General features: G+C 48.6%; 1 protein-coding gene across 1 annotated transcript in view; it reads right to left on the reverse strand.

Annotated features, from left to right (window-relative positions):
- LOC119455783 (growth hormone secretagogue receptor type 1) overlaps positions 1 to 15,051 on the reverse strand; it is a 114,982-nt gene extending 99,931 nt beyond the window's left edge. The window contains exon 1 of the mRNA XM_049660942.1: positions 14,769 to 15,051. Within this exon, the coding sequence (XP_049516899.1) occupies positions 14,769 to 15,051 (283 nt within the window). The remainder of the gene's footprint in view (positions 1 to 14,768) is intronic.
- Between the last annotated feature and the right edge of the window lie 532 nt (positions 15,052 to 15,583).

A 15,583-nucleotide genomic window follows, 5' to 3' on the forward strand; every position in this document is an offset into this window, starting at 1 on the left:
TAACAGCAGTCCTGCATAAACTGAACACCAAATCGGCACCGGGCCCAGATGTCATTACAAACAAGACACTCAGAAACCTGGACGACGCGTCCTTCGGCAAACAGACAGAATATATAATGAGTGCTGGAAACAAGAAAAGATACCGCAGCAGTGAAAGACAGCACAAGTCATCCTAATAACAAAGCCTGGCAAACTACAACTCGGGAATCTAAGACCCATATCGTTAACTTCCTGCGTGGGCAGACTAATGGAGCATGCTTTCCTCGCCAGACTCACCAACTATATAGAGACTCCCAAACACAATGATAGGATTCTACACAAGACGTCATGCTGCAACTGAAACACCAAGTAATAGACGAACCAGGGAGATCGACTCGAGCCATCCTCGGGCTAGATCTCAAGAAGGCAATCGGCAATGTCGCACACCAAGCCATACTGAACCAAATCAGCAACATTGGCTTGGGCGAGAGGACGTACAACTATATTCGAAATTTCTTAACGGACAGAGAAGCAAACATCACAGTACGAGACCTAACATCCGAGAAAGTGCCCATCGGCAGTGCAGGCACACCGTAGGGATCGGTGATATCGCCCCATGCTCTTTAACCTGGCTCTGATTGGTCTTCATAGCAAATTACACAGAATCGAAGGACTTAACCACACAATCTATGCAGACGACATCACGCTATGGATAAACAATAGCAGTGATGGATCGATCAGACAAAGACTACAAGAAGCAGTCGATACCATCTAGAAATACCTAAAAGACACCGGTCTAACATGCTCGGCCGAAAAATATGAGCTGTTGCTATACAGACCAACGCAAAAGGGGAGACCTCCCAAGAACCACAACACACAAACCTACACAGACATACAACTCAAGACCCAAGACTTACAACCCATACCCAAAGTCGACAAGATAAGGGTGTTGGGAATAGAGCACTGCACGGGCCTGATTTTTCGGCCCGAGCCCGGCCCGGGCCCGCTTTACGAGGCCCGAGCCCAGCCCGGGCCCGTAATACAAAGCCCGAGCCCGGCCCGGGCCCGGGCGTACATGACCGAGACCAGCCCGAGCCCGGGCCCGACCCAGGCCCGTGCTACTGAGCCCGGGCCCGGCCCGGGCCCGGGCGTTCATTACTAAGCTCAGCTAGGGCCCGCATGTGCATGACCAGGCCCGGCCTCTAAGAAAAAATTCTTTTTTTTTTTTACTTACAGATTGTACCGTATCTGTCAGCCTCACCTTCTCCAGGTTTAATCAGTTGCAGTATACAATAAAAGGCCGAAATGTTTGTTTCTCCCACGGGAACATCAGTAATCCGGCCCATTGCCAGTGCTACTATTTTTCTGGTGGTGCAGCATGCACTTACCTTGATTTGTACGATATGGTTCTATGATGTCATTTAGCATGAAAATATACAGGGCGTTTCATTTTAGCTGAACCAAATTTTTAAAGATTACCTGTGGCAGATACCACAGTTATAATCCTTGATCTAAACTACTCGATGAGGCGGCCATTACTTCCACGAGAAATCAAAACGCCTAATTGAAGAATTAACATAATTACGCCAATTAACGTGTTAATTAATTATTTTATGCCACATCTTTCAATCTACGAATTATAGCCGCCAAGTTCGCAAGGCGTATCCACTTGGAACGAATTATCAGGACTAAACCAGTTTCGAGATAATAATTTTCAAAGTGTCCGACGAAATCAATCAAATCAATTTATTGTCCAGTTTACATGCTGGACGGTCATTTTGGACTAAAAGCTACATATGTAGCTTGACGTGACCCAAAATACCCGGCACGGCAATAGTACAGCAAACAGTGTGCACAAATGCACAATAATTCACATATATTTCCAGCTGTCGCTGGAATTCCTCATAGACAAAATAGCTATGAACGGAAAGACGAAGAATATTTGCGTCACGGCGATTTAACAGAATTGGAAAAAGTTTTAACAGAATGCATTTTAAACAACACTACAATAACAATACTAGCTATACATAACAACGCAACACCAGCTATACAACATAGCATGAGACTGAATTTTACAAGATCAACATTTGCTAAGAAAACGAAACAGGATTTACATTATATACACAGAACCATACACAAAGGCAGAATAATAATCACATCAGATACATTACAAGCGACCAAAGTGTCAGCTGAGTTCTTTCTTACTGAAATTACCGCCATTTTTGTATCTGTTCAAAGTGAATGGCAGGCAATGTATTAACGACTGATGCTTATAGAGTGTTCTGAAGTATAGAATCAACCATATCTCAAGATTTCTTGTGTTCGCATTAATGCGACGACGCTCTAAGGAGGCTAATTGTTTTATGTAGTTCCAAGCTAATTCTGACATGGATGGCCTAATGGATGGTGAAAACGCCTAATTGAATATTTCACATAATTACGCGAATTAACTTTTTTAATTAATTATTTTACGGCACATCCTTCAATCTACGAATTATAGCCGCTGAGTTCGCAAGGCGTGTCCACTTGGAACAAATTCTCAAGACTGAACCAGTTTCAAGATATTAATTTTCAAAGTGTCCGACGAAATGCATGGGCGTTCCAGTTACTTTTTTTTTTTTTTTTTTTTGAAGAAAACGCTGTTTTATGCATTGTAGCACAAAATTAACTGGCCTTAGCGCTAAAATAATGCCATAGTATCGACACTGGTAATAGTGCGATCGCAAAAGGGGTAACATGGAAATGGTGGTTCTTTGAATAATTTATTTTTCCTTACTCGGAAACAATGTTCGTTTTTGCGGAAAAGAAAAAAAATGCGTAGCTTGCACTGGCGGCGCAATGCTAAAGAGACAGCGGAGATGATGGGCACCTAGCTAGTCCTGGCTTTTGGGCTAGACTAAGCACTACCAAGTCATCCCCAGCATTTCCCGGAATTTATTTATTATTGATTGATTATCGATTAGTTATTTATTGGCTATCGATTGTCTATTGCAAAATATTGGCCACGTATTTGGGATAGGCTAAGCACTACCAAGTTATCCAAATTTATTGGTTATTGATCCATTATCGATTAGCTATTGATTGGCTGTCGATTGGCTATCGTATTTGGGCTAGGCTAAGCACTACCAAGTCATCCCCAGCATTTTCGGGAACTTATTGATCGATTATCGACTAGCTATTGTTGGCTATCAATTGCCTATCGATAGGCAATTAGTCCCCACCATTCCTAGCTAGACTTATCCAGGCTCAGCTTCGCTAGTTCACACGTGTATGTGCCATTGCGCTTGGGCCCTTTCTGCACTGCTGCCAGGATCGGCCCACATTTTTGGATTCAGTGGACAAATTAGGCCCGGCTGAAACAGCTCCGCTTTTAAAAATGAGAACTTCATCTGTTTCACTATTTTCTTTGATAAGATATAGTCATCGGATAAGATATACAGTCAAGAGAGCGGTGTGGATCTGAGAACAAACGGTGATGACCGATATTCTAGTTGACATTAACCGGAAAAAATGGAGCTGGGCAGGCCATGTAATGCGTAGGATGGATAACCAATGGACCATTAGAGCTACAGAATGGATACCAAGAGAAGGGAAGCGCAGTCCAGGACGGCAGAAAACTAGGTGGGGGGATGAAGTTAGGAAATTCGCAGGCGCAAATTGGAATCAGCTAGCGCAAGACAGGGTTAATCGGAGATCGCAGGGAGAGGCCTTCGTCCTGCAGTGGACATAAATGTAGGCTGATGATGATGATGACAGTTATCTTGCACATGTCACTTCTGCTTGGCACAGAATGCATTGAACCATGCAATACATAACGGTCGCGTGTGCTCGAAGGCCTACTTAGGCCCTTCAATGAGCGGGCCCGAGTCTGGCCCGGGCCCGTGGCTTCAAGCCCGAGCCCGGCCCGGGCCCGCGGCTTTAAGCCCGGGCCCGGCCCGATCCCGCCGACAAACGCTTCGGACAGCCCGGCCCGGCACGCGGGCCGGCCCGAGCCCGTGCAGTGCTCTAGTTGGGAATGATCATGGAAGCCAAGGGCACCAACGGGAAAACCATTCGCAAGCTCGAAGCGAAAGTTTATCAGACGATGCGATTGTTCTAGAGAATCACCGACAGGCACGAGGGCATGAAATAAGCAAGCGTCATGAGAATCATCCAGGCGTTTATCATCAGCCAGATCACGTACATGGCGGCGTACCACAGATGGTACACCGCAGAAAAGAAGAAACTAGATGGCCTCATTAGAAAGGTATATAAACAGGCGATCGGACTCATGCTAAGCACTATAAATTCCTAGATCTGGGCCTGCACAACACGCTAGAGGAGCTAATAGAAGCGCAACGTATAGCACAGTACGAGCGCCTCTCCAAGACCAAGGCTGGTCGACACATCCGAGATAAACTAGGTATCCGCTACCCCACACAACATGGAGACAAACAGGCCATACCCAAGGAAATAAGGGCCAAACTCACGGTACCCCCCTATCCAAGAATATGCATCCTGTACACGACGAGGGCAGGAGAAGAAGCAGGGCAAAGAACATGGCGAAGAACTACGGAAGAGACAAGGACGCGGTCTTTGTAGACGCTGCACGTCACAAACACAAACGCAGCTTTATCGCAGCAGTAGTCAACCACAACAGACAATGCTGCATGAGCTTGACTATAAACACGACACGCATCGAAACGGCGGAAGAAACGGCTATAGCGTTAGCCATAGCACAAACCAACGCATGCTATATAATCAGCGACTCGCAAACGGCAGTACGCAACTTGGCGAACGGCCGGATCTCACCTGAGGCGCTAAACAAACTCATAAAAGGCAAAACAACCAGGGAAGACAGATGCGTCCAAATCCTATGAACAACATCACACACCCCCGACTCAACGGGAGAGGACAACCCTAACGCCGGCGGCACACAACGTAGCTCGAGGACTCACTTTCCGAGCTGCGACTAACGCAAACCCCTCGACAGGGCCCTCCGAGGTATAGGAATGGGAAGACAGAATGACCAGGTTCAACATCCGCAACTCAATAGATCACAAGCTGTCCAGTGGCGACAACTACAAATCAAATCATACAAGAGTCCGACACTAATGCACGCTATTTATCCAGAAATATACACAACAGAAAGATGCAAAGTGTGTGGCACCAGAGCCACGCTAGAACACATGCTATGGGAATGCCAGGGACTAATACACGATAATGAGAGCGAGACCTCCACCGACAGCCTCCGCGTGCGATGGCAGGCTGCGCTGCTCAGCTCGAACCTGGAAGACCAACTCTGGGCAGTCCAGCGGGCCAAGGAAGCCGCCGGGAGACAAGAACTCTTCGCCGTAACCTCGGCGGGTGCCCCAACCCACTAACTCGCCGGACGCAAATCGATCTGATTCGAAATAAAGTTTTTCTCCCTCACTCACCTCAAACAGGCGAAGTCGAAATCCACGCCTAATATTGATGCCATCAGGTGGGCCCTCTGTATTTAAAACGCTATGTATTAAAGGCTATGCTCTTGCTGGTTGAATGCAGGGCACGGAGGAAGATTATTTAGGAGTAGAAACTCCCGTCAGCGCGGGCGCTCGCGTGCGACCAGATAACGTCACATTATTATGCGCCGACGGGGGCGCATGCAGTGGCGGCGCCTTGCGGCACGTCATGCAAGCAGCAGCCCGGCGGATCGGTGGTGCCGCTCGGGCGCGTTCTCTTCGGCGGCGCCCGTGTCTCCCGCGCTCAAAGTAGACGACACAGGCGTTCGGCGTTCGCTTCAGCGTGCACGCCGTAGCGTTGTTTTTGTGGGCCTTTAAGTCAAACAGTAACTGTTCTTGTCGATGTCTGTTCGAGGGCCGTAATACTAACAGCGCTGATACGTGCAGTGTACCCTTGTTCGGAAATTGCTAGCCCAAGATGGGATGCAGGTGGGATGCGTGAGTGCCCTCAGTAGAAGTTGTGAGGCGCGCGGCCGAACGGGAGCAACGCGCGCGGCCGCGAACGAGAGAAACACACGTGACCGGTTGCCTTGGCAACCAAGACGGCGGTAATTTCTTTCTCGGCCGCCAGGTGCCGCCAGCATGATAGTGGCTCCGCGGGCTTGTGACATTATCTGGTCGCCGCAACTGGCGGAGTTTCCACTCCTAAAGGTTTCTTGCTCCGTGATGCAGGGTAAGCGATTTTGGGAGCCGGAAACACGTCATGCTCGTCGTGTTTCGGACACGCGGTGCTGTAAATGAGCGTGTACATTAGGCTAATATATTAATGAATTCCAAGGTGCAAAAAAAAAAAGATTTTGTAATAGACCTACTGCAAATTAACCAAAAAGGGCGGCATTGGCCTACGTCTGGAGAGAGGCGGGGTAACTTGGGCGTTCGTGTCGCTGTCGTCTGCAACAGTTATGTTGTGCCCTCTGTAGCGTTCGCTCGTTTCTATTCTGTATGATTTTTTGTTATTGCGTTTTCTAATCGGTGAGTACCGCATGCTCGATGTCAACTGCACTGAGCTTCCCTGTTGCCGTATAATATAGCCAACATTTCTGCTGCTGCGTCTTGTGTAGTAGCCTCAAGTTTCACGTGCGTAGAAGCTTCAAAATATGGAGGAAGGAAAAATTCGTCGGCCCTTCCCCTACCGAAAAATGGGGGTAAGCGAAGCTTGTCCTGGGTGCACCTTGTGTTTGTTTCTTGTGAGTACCTTAACCGTGACCAAGGGAAGGTCAGGTGATCTATTCGGCGTTGGCAGAGTGCAGCAGCTTCAGCGGCTCGCATCGTAGGATCGGCCCGTCGACGACGCGCCCTTTCACGGGCAGTCTCCCGTCGGCACTCGACGAGAGCTACCTATTAATTGTTCGGGGGTACGCACAATGCGCGGCCGTCCAATCGGATTTCCGAGACTTAACTGAACTGAAGCGAAGCGGGCGCAGCGCGCGCGACACCTTTTCCTGCCCTTTCCCTCCCTGGCGGAAGCGAAACGGCTGATTGGCTGCGCACATGGCGTGAGCGCGCGCCTACGCAGCTGGCACCGTGCCAAATGACTCACGCTCCGGCGCCGGCGAGCCGCCACTGGAGCCGGAGTTTTAGCGTTACATCGCCGGCGCAGGCTAGCGTATACAAGCTTCGCTTGAAAAACTGAGAGGCCCTGACTTCACTCGTTGTGAAGCCTCCGTGGCGCCGGATATTGGCTTTACTCTGCCATTTTTTCGTGGCCTCTCTTGTTTACCTTTCCCCGCCGGGCTGCGCGGACGCGCAAAGTCATGTCGTCCAAGCATTGTGCTCCAGCGTCGAAAGAAGCCCATAGTGAACGACACAAATTAGACCATGAGACCGGTCCCGCTACTTTGCCTGGTTTTTATGAAAACAAATGTGCGCATTCTCACTGTAGTGCAAGAATACACAGGTGATTACCCGCAGCGCACTTTACGTGTATTACGACACATCGATCTATGACTAGTACATCTGCAGTTTACGAGAACAAACGCATGCCGGTAGTGGCTTGAGGCATCGTTTTGCGTTATTGAACAAGGGCGGTAGCGCACCGCGGAGATGTAACGAGCCACAGTGCGCCGACAAGAATGCCAGTAAAAGGGAATACGTTCAGGTACCCATAACTTAGCCTGGAGGTGTGCATTCTTCTCACGGTAAATGAAGCTTCACGGAAACTGTGGTATCTATCGTCCGCGAGGTGCCGAACAGTGCTGATCTGGCCTACATGCGACCATCAGCTGTCGAGCCTCGTTCATCGTGCTCCACATCCAGCAACCTCCTCTCCTCTGCCCCCCTAGGGCTCACAGATGAGATTTCCCATCCTTCCGCATGGCTGCTTTGCATACCACAAATGCTTCGTCCACTGTCAAAAGCTGGAAAACTGCAGTACTGATCTGCAAGGCGTTTATCGCATACAGATTCTGAAGCACAATGGTTTCAGTCTGTGATGGCACGTTAGCATGAATCCACCGAACACGGCAAAAATACTCCCACATCGTCCTTCGTCCGTGGCGCGGTACGTAGCGTACAGCATTGTATGCGAGCTCGTGTTACGCATTTTACTTCTTCGAGTCTCACCTGTCCACAACAACAGCCGCGAGAGCACTGTCTAGCTAACAAAGGCAGCACAAAATATGTGGAGACTAACGCAAACCGCATACACGACGCCATTGCCACGTTACGAGACCTACGAAGCAGCACACTAGAGCACTGCACGGGCTTGAATGCCGCTTTATGAAGCCCGAGCCCAGCCCGGGCCCGGGCATACATGACCACGCCCAGCCCGGGCCCGGCCCGGGCCCGTGGTTCCAAGCCCGAGCCCGTCCCGGGCATTTATTACTAAACTTAGCCAGGGCCCACGTGTCCATGACCACGCACGGCCTGTAAGTAAAAAAAAAAAAATACATTTTTACTTACTGATTGCACCGTATATGTCAGCCTCACCTTCTCAAGGTCTAATCAGCTGCAGTGTATAAGCAATAAAAGACCGAAATCTTTGTTTCTCCCATGGGAACATCAGTTATCTGGTCCTTAGCCTGTGCTGTTATTAACGCGATAGTGTTAAGGGCCCCGTGTCGCAGAAAATCCAGTGCCGGCGTCGGCGTAAGCGCCGGCGTCCGTGGCGGAGAAAATCATCCCGAAGCACCCCGACCGCGCAGGCCCTCCGCGTGGCGCAAGGTGTTAGTGAACACAAATTTAATTTCTCACAGTAAAATCCGTCAGAAAAATGGTGAAGTACGACTTAAACACAACCTACAGACATGGTGGCGTCGGATTGTAATTTGAATGTACGAGAAAACAATTCTGTTACAAGGAAACTCAAATACAAACCCCTTTTCCAGCATTTCTACCATACCAACTGCGGCGCGCTCAGGTAGCTTACTTGCGAAAATCCTATCCAGATGGCTCTCGCATCCTCGGTAGGTCAAATTGGGACTTGGCCTGCCTAATGCGTTTTGGACACGCGCAATAGCAAATGCATTTTAATGTAAGACGACTTATATTGCCCCCTGGAAAAACGTCGTCCCAGCAATCCATTTCTGTTTAAAAGTGAAGCCGACTTTAAGAGGATCGGTGTAAGCTTGGTCTTTGTAAGCTGGCTTTCCCACGTTTTATGTTGCAGTGAAGCCTACTTATAACGAAAAATGCGATGCGAACGGGGCCCGATAACGCTATCGCTGTCCACTTTAAACGCGAACCTTAAGCGTCCTCCAAATTTTTTTTCCGCAGGTGCGCATGCATTTACTTTGATCGTACGATTTTGTCCTGCGAGGTCATTTAGCATGCGATTATATACAAGGTGTTTCATTTTAGCAGCACCAAATTTTTTTTAATTGCCTGTGGCAGATAGCATAATTAAAATCCTTGATCTAAACTACTCGATGAGGCGGCCATTACTTCCACGAGTAATCAAAAGGCCTAATTGAATAATTAAAATCAAAAGGCTAATTGAATAATTAACATAACTACGCTAATTAGCTACTTAATTAATTATCTTACGGCACATCTTTCAATCTACGAATTATAGTCGCTGAGTCCGCAAGGCGTATTCACTTGGAACGAATTCTCAGGACTGAACCAGTTTCGAGATATTAATTTTCGGTGTCCGAAGAAATGGATGGGCGTTCCAGTTAACTTTTTGAAGAAAAGGATGTTTTATGCATTGAAGCACAAAAGTAACTGGATTGCATTCCGGCTAATTGCATAATAAGCCATAATTAATTAATCAACTTCTCAAATATTATAATAAAATGAAAAGTTTCAATGAGAAAATTGTAGAGCATCGTGAAAAACTCACGATACAGCTTTCTGTTGCTCAATACGTGCTGCATAAAAGTGTTTTTTCCGAGCGTGAATGAAGCCCGCGAATAGACGCAGAACTGCCGCGCAACTGGCCGCTCGAGGCACTTTGAGTGTATTCGCGGGCATATTTCACGCTCGAAAGTTGGGACATGATATTTAGGACACCCTGTATACTGTTTTTAGCCGATCTTTGAGAACTTGCAAAAAATGTAGGTGCAAATTATTTTCTTTATTCTTGGCATTCTTGCGACGTCTACGCATCTTAGTTAACGCATTATGATGTGCAGGAAGTATTGGTACTGTTGGGGTAGTTACGACTACCAACATTTGCGAAATGAAATTACGTGTTCTCTTAGCACTAAGCACTTTCTTTAATTAAAAAAATACCGCGTAATACGTTATCAGTTATCCGTTAGATGAGGTATATTACCTCATTTTCTACAGCACAATGTGTACAACGAGCGCGAGCAGCTTTAGCGGAGTACTGACATAACATTTTTTTGTTTCTTGCTTATATTTTGCTCTATTATATAGCTGCCGACCCCGCAACAACCGTAGGGAGCCAAAATTCTTCAAACGCGCAACAAATAAATGTTATATACCCGCTTTCAATGTGGCCCAGCGGTTAAAAACTCGCGCTAAGTGGAGCGGGGCTTCTTTGCGTTTACAAGGGCTTCTCTACACGTGTCGAAAATTGCAGGTAGTGGTCCCGTAGCGTCAGAACCCGCTAACGCATGCACTATAGTCAGTCTGGCGTAGTGGTTGCAAGCAAAACAATTAACGTATCGCCGAAATGCATGCCGCAAGAAACATTATTTCCTCTATCATTTTTATTCGACACGGGATAATAAGCTTGGTCCTCTGCGCGGTCCCTGCTCTGAGAAGGCGCAGTGCCCTTATTGCTATCCAGTCGTCTAAAGCTTTCAATGCGGCTTCGACCGTTGCACCGACCCGTGCATCAGTGATATCGCATGACCCCCACACCTCGATATTCATGACCTCGAGAATAATCATTGCAAGCAAACCGTAGTTCAATCAATTTTGATTTCATTGAGTGGTTGCACGTTCGAGGAATGGAGGTCTCACACCGTGATCACGGAGCAGCCACAAAACCAGCACCAACGAAACTATGGGCGCACCTAAGCAATTCTGATGATGCTTAAATGCGAGATCATTACTTGTCGTTCAGTGCTGAGTCATGTCGCGGAGTTCAGCGTTGCGGCGAAATGCCTTCCGAGTGCAATGTTCCTGCTTATCAGGTCGCAACAACGCAAGACGCCAAACCGGCCATATTGCGATCTCTCAGCTGAGGTTTATTTGCGTAGTTGTCATTATGTTTCACGGACATTGCGTTGGGTGTTCTTTCTCGATGACATCACTTTTCAGCACGATGACGCCACTTTGCCGAGCGATGGCAGTACTTTTCCGAGCGGCACCATGGTGTTGACACTTTCTTCATCGGGTTCGTAGGCGAATTCCACCTCATACTCTGGTGGGATGTTGTAGTAGTCGTCGTCCGACGGGTACCTGAAGCGTTGTCATCTTATTCGTCGCCGTCCATGGGCGACGGCGTCTGCGGGTTGATCGACAGTAGCATGGCCTTGTGATCGGAGCAGTATGTCGATGCGCACCTTCGTGCGCACCGTCCGACCGCCTCTCCGTCCGTCTGTCACGTAAGACGATCGCTTTCAAGATGGGGCCCGCAGGACCTTTGTGCTGCCTCTCGCTTCAACGCGAACTAAGCGGCGAGAACAAAGCGTACACGAAGCTATCAGCGGTCGGTGCACTCTGTCTCCATCACAGATCGCTTTCAAGACAGGGCCCGCGCGGCCGCGCCATACGGAGACGCCGCCGGAATATGGATGATCACGGTTGATAATGGTTCGCATCGAGAGGAGGCAGCGTCATCGACCACGTCTACGTACCAGGTCTGCCAAACGTGGCATTGTTCAATTACGTCATGTACTACAGCCATAGAGAAAGGAATTCAACAAGAGCGCACACTCCCATAGAGCTCAGCGGCCGAATTGACTGCAGCGCGCCAAGCGGTCGGCATGATTCACTTCCGTTTTCGGTTTTGGGCGCGTGCATTTTGAACGCTAGCTGGCACGTGTTACGCCAGCTGCGCCCATCGGCTTTTTTATTTTTATTGCGATAGCAATTATATGGACACTCAAAAGCAGATTTCTGCCGTCGGCGTCGCCGTCGCCGTCGCCGTGAGGTTCCGTATGACGTCAATGGAGATGAAATCGTCGCCGCGCGCCGAACGCTGTATGTGCGAGTGAAAGGGCGTGAGGGACGCGCGCTTTCACGGGGAGTGAACGCACGGCGGAGAACAAACGCGCGTTCTGCGCCGTGCTCCCTTAAGGGCTGGAGAAGGAGGCGTCTCTTTCCTCCTTTACAATCACCATATATGTAGAGCAAACGCGCCTTGTTCCTACGCGCGAAAAGGCGTGAGGGAAGGGGGGAGACGTTTAGCTGCGGCACCAAGTGCCTATTTATATCAGAGGCTCCGGCAACAGTCACCAACGCCGCACGCATTTTGTGCGAACGCGGGCAAAACGCCGACGGCGTCGACAACAGTTCTGCGTGTTGCCGGTGCTGCTGTATGTCCAAGTTTATACAGCTGATAAAGCTACTATCATTACTCCGTATAGCTCTCTACAAATTTGCTATCGCAATTGATGCTTCGCCTTTAAGGTGAAACTGCGACAACTTTTTTTATTGCTCAACCGCTAGTGGTATTGGTGCGGAATCGTTTTATTATTTGGCAGAAGTTATTGCGAACGATCTTAACTAACCCCATCGAATCCGTGCCACGTGCAATTTCACAAAGTAGACGCAAGTCGCCTTGTCAAAGGAGGAAATGTTTATTTTGCTTTATATAAACACTCGGTCCGGGATTTTCGTGCATTCATCCAACGTTGTTGTCCCAGGTAAGCAGTAGTTCCCGTACGAAGCTCCACCGGACGGTATCAGCTGAAAAAAAAAGTAAATTACAAGCATGTGTCATTTGGCTATTTAGACATATGAATACAGCATGTAGAGGCGAAACGCGCGAAAGCGGTGAATGGGCGGCATAAAAACAAAATCAATTCGCTTTTACATACATGTCGTAGAAAATATCCGACTCATCCCAAACAGTACCATAAAATATGAAAACTTATTTCCAAGCATTCCCCAATCCCGGGCATTATTTCCTGCACTTTAATAGCACAAATACACGGGCAACTCCGCGTTTCCAAAACTTGGCCTCGGGCGACGCGACGGTACGCTACATACACAGAGACGGACGCAACAGAGGCTCCCAGCCGAACCATGCTAGACGTTCGCAGAATGCCTTCTACTCGCACTAAAGACAAATGCGTAGGTGCAAAGCGTGTTTTCAGTCCTTTAGAAGACTGAATTTTCGAATTACAAGTTTCTGATATGTTCCTCGGCGTTATCTTTTGCGCGTTCTGCCGGCGCCAGCAACACACTCCCATGTTATCACTCTTGGCAATCGCCCATCGCGTTTTCGACAGGCGTGAGTACCGAAAGGAGATATATGTTGTTGCGGGGTCACAAAAAAGACACAAACTTGTCCCACTAAGATTTATTACACGCCAAACTAACTTTGTCAGCACGGCCGAACTGCATATCGCTAACTGCGTCACAGCGCGCTGTGCCACCAGCGTGCCTCAAAAGTACCCCAAAAAGTAACGAAATTACTTTTCAGTAATGTCTGGCGTCAGAGAAAGCGGCACAAATTGCTCCTAGCAAGATGCACTAGACTACGCACCACGGCCGAGTTGGTTCTCGCTAACTATACGTCACAGCGCCCTATGCGGCCAGTGAGCCTCAACAGAACCGAATTACGTTACAATAATCCCCTAGGAAGCGTCGGAAACATGTCCCAGCACGATTCATTAACTCAAATTAACTGGACCAGGGCGGCCGAGCTGTTTTTCGCTAACTGCATCCAAGTCTCGGTCCCGTGCCGTAAGCCTAATTGCGTGGTAGACTGGGAAACAAAATTTCTCACCTTGTCGTAGTCCAATAGTGCAGTGGTGTCTTGTCCCGGTGCAGAAGGAACGCAAGAATATGCCGGGAGCCCAAAAAACCAGGCTACATTAAAAAAAGAGAGAGAGAGAGAGAGACAGACGGGTCGCCGCGGGAGAGCGCTCAAAAGCGCAGCCGTCCTCGCTCGCTTCGGTGGAGTGTCTGGCGGATGACGCATGCATCTGACGCGTCATTGGCCTGTCGCTAGGTAACGCAAGGAAAATAAGTCACAAAGTTTAAGTTCATTTATACGCAAAACGTTTTAGTTTTCGCGGCAAAGAATGGAAAAACAAACAATGTCTGTTAGCTTAATTTCACTTTTTTTTTTCCGATGCTCGCGGCAGCTAACGTTCGGCATCAATACTATAGCGTGACGTGTTTCCTGTTGCCAGTTTTTGCCGAGTGTCCCCTCTTGTTGAATTTCTTTCTCTATGCTACAGCACACATCGGCCAATGCTCATCTTCCACGAAGCAGCGGCATCATCCAAACGCACCATCACATAACATGAGTGAACATTGCTACTACTCGCCTCTTCGTCATCTCATGCATCGTCATCTCAGTTAAAGTTTCGATGTTGCAACCACGCTTCTCCGTTTCACGATTCTGTCGCGGTGTTTCTCGCAATTATACCAAACACAACAGCAGTCATAGCAAGGCCTTGGATACCGAACATATCGAAAGCTTCTATAACCAAAGATGAAACTTGTAGGCGAGTGTGAGCTTCAGTTGCAGCAATTATAAGCAATAAAAACGCTTGTGTTTATATAAATCAGGGTACCAGTTAATGCAAAGAAAGGATCATATCATGTAATAGTTGAAGATGTATTTAGAGACAGCTGAGGCAAGCGGGTGCTTCTGGTGAAATGGTGCGCAAATGAACAACATATGCGCATCAGTTCACGACAGCAATGAAAAAGTGAACCACTAGGTCGCGGTACAATGGTATGCCGTTGTGATAGGAAGCAGCTTGCACTCACACATTCCTTCTCCGAGCAACCACACCTCAGGCTGCGAGTGTAGCTCGACCAGGGCGGTGGGCAGGCACACCAGCAGCACAAGGAGGTCGGACACGCTCAGGTTGATGAGGAACAGGTTGGTCGAGTTGCGCAGTTCCTTGGTCCTGCACACCACCAGCGGCACGAGCAGGTTTCCCGCGGTGCCCAGCACCAGCAGCAGCGCGATGGCCCCCGTTGCGGCTGCCTGGATGGAGCGCGGGAACTCCAGCGTGCAGTTGCCGCACGCGCCGCTCGCGTTCAGCATCGCAAATGCCAGCGGCGGCACGGCGCTGGGCGGCCGCCGAGCGCGCGAGCGACGCCAGCGCCAACGCACGGTAGCCGAGCGCAGTGGGGCGCAACCACATGCATCGCCCTCGCTTGCAGCAACAGCGATTGTAGGGCGTGTCATTGGACGTTCATTTTTCAGCCTGCCTTTGCTGATAAGCCATTCTACGCGCAGTAATGTTGCCAAGCGACCAGAAACACTCCGCGATTTATATGCCCACCGGTCAGGTATTCTCAAATATGTGCATTAACGGGCGCAGGAGCACATGCTTTGTCAGGGCTGCCTATACTTGGCTTTTCTTAAGGTTTCCGTTATTCGTATAGTTGACCCTTTCTATAGGGCATCACATGAATGTAACACTACCGTATATCGATCTATTGCTAAGAGATGCAGAGCAGCCAGCTTCAAATACAAATAAAACACTTTGTTGTTAAAAGTGAAATTAGGCGCACGACAACTTTTTTTGTTTTATTTGGCAAAGTATTCACAGAAAGAACCCGTTTTGTGTACT

Source organism: Dermacentor silvarum, chromosome 1 (genome assembly GCF_013339745.2).
Source record: "Dermacentor silvarum isolate Dsil-2018 chromosome 1, BIME_Dsil_1.4, whole genome shotgun sequence".
Lineage (NCBI taxonomy): Eukaryota > Metazoa > Arthropoda > Arachnida > Ixodida > Ixodidae > Dermacentor > Dermacentor silvarum.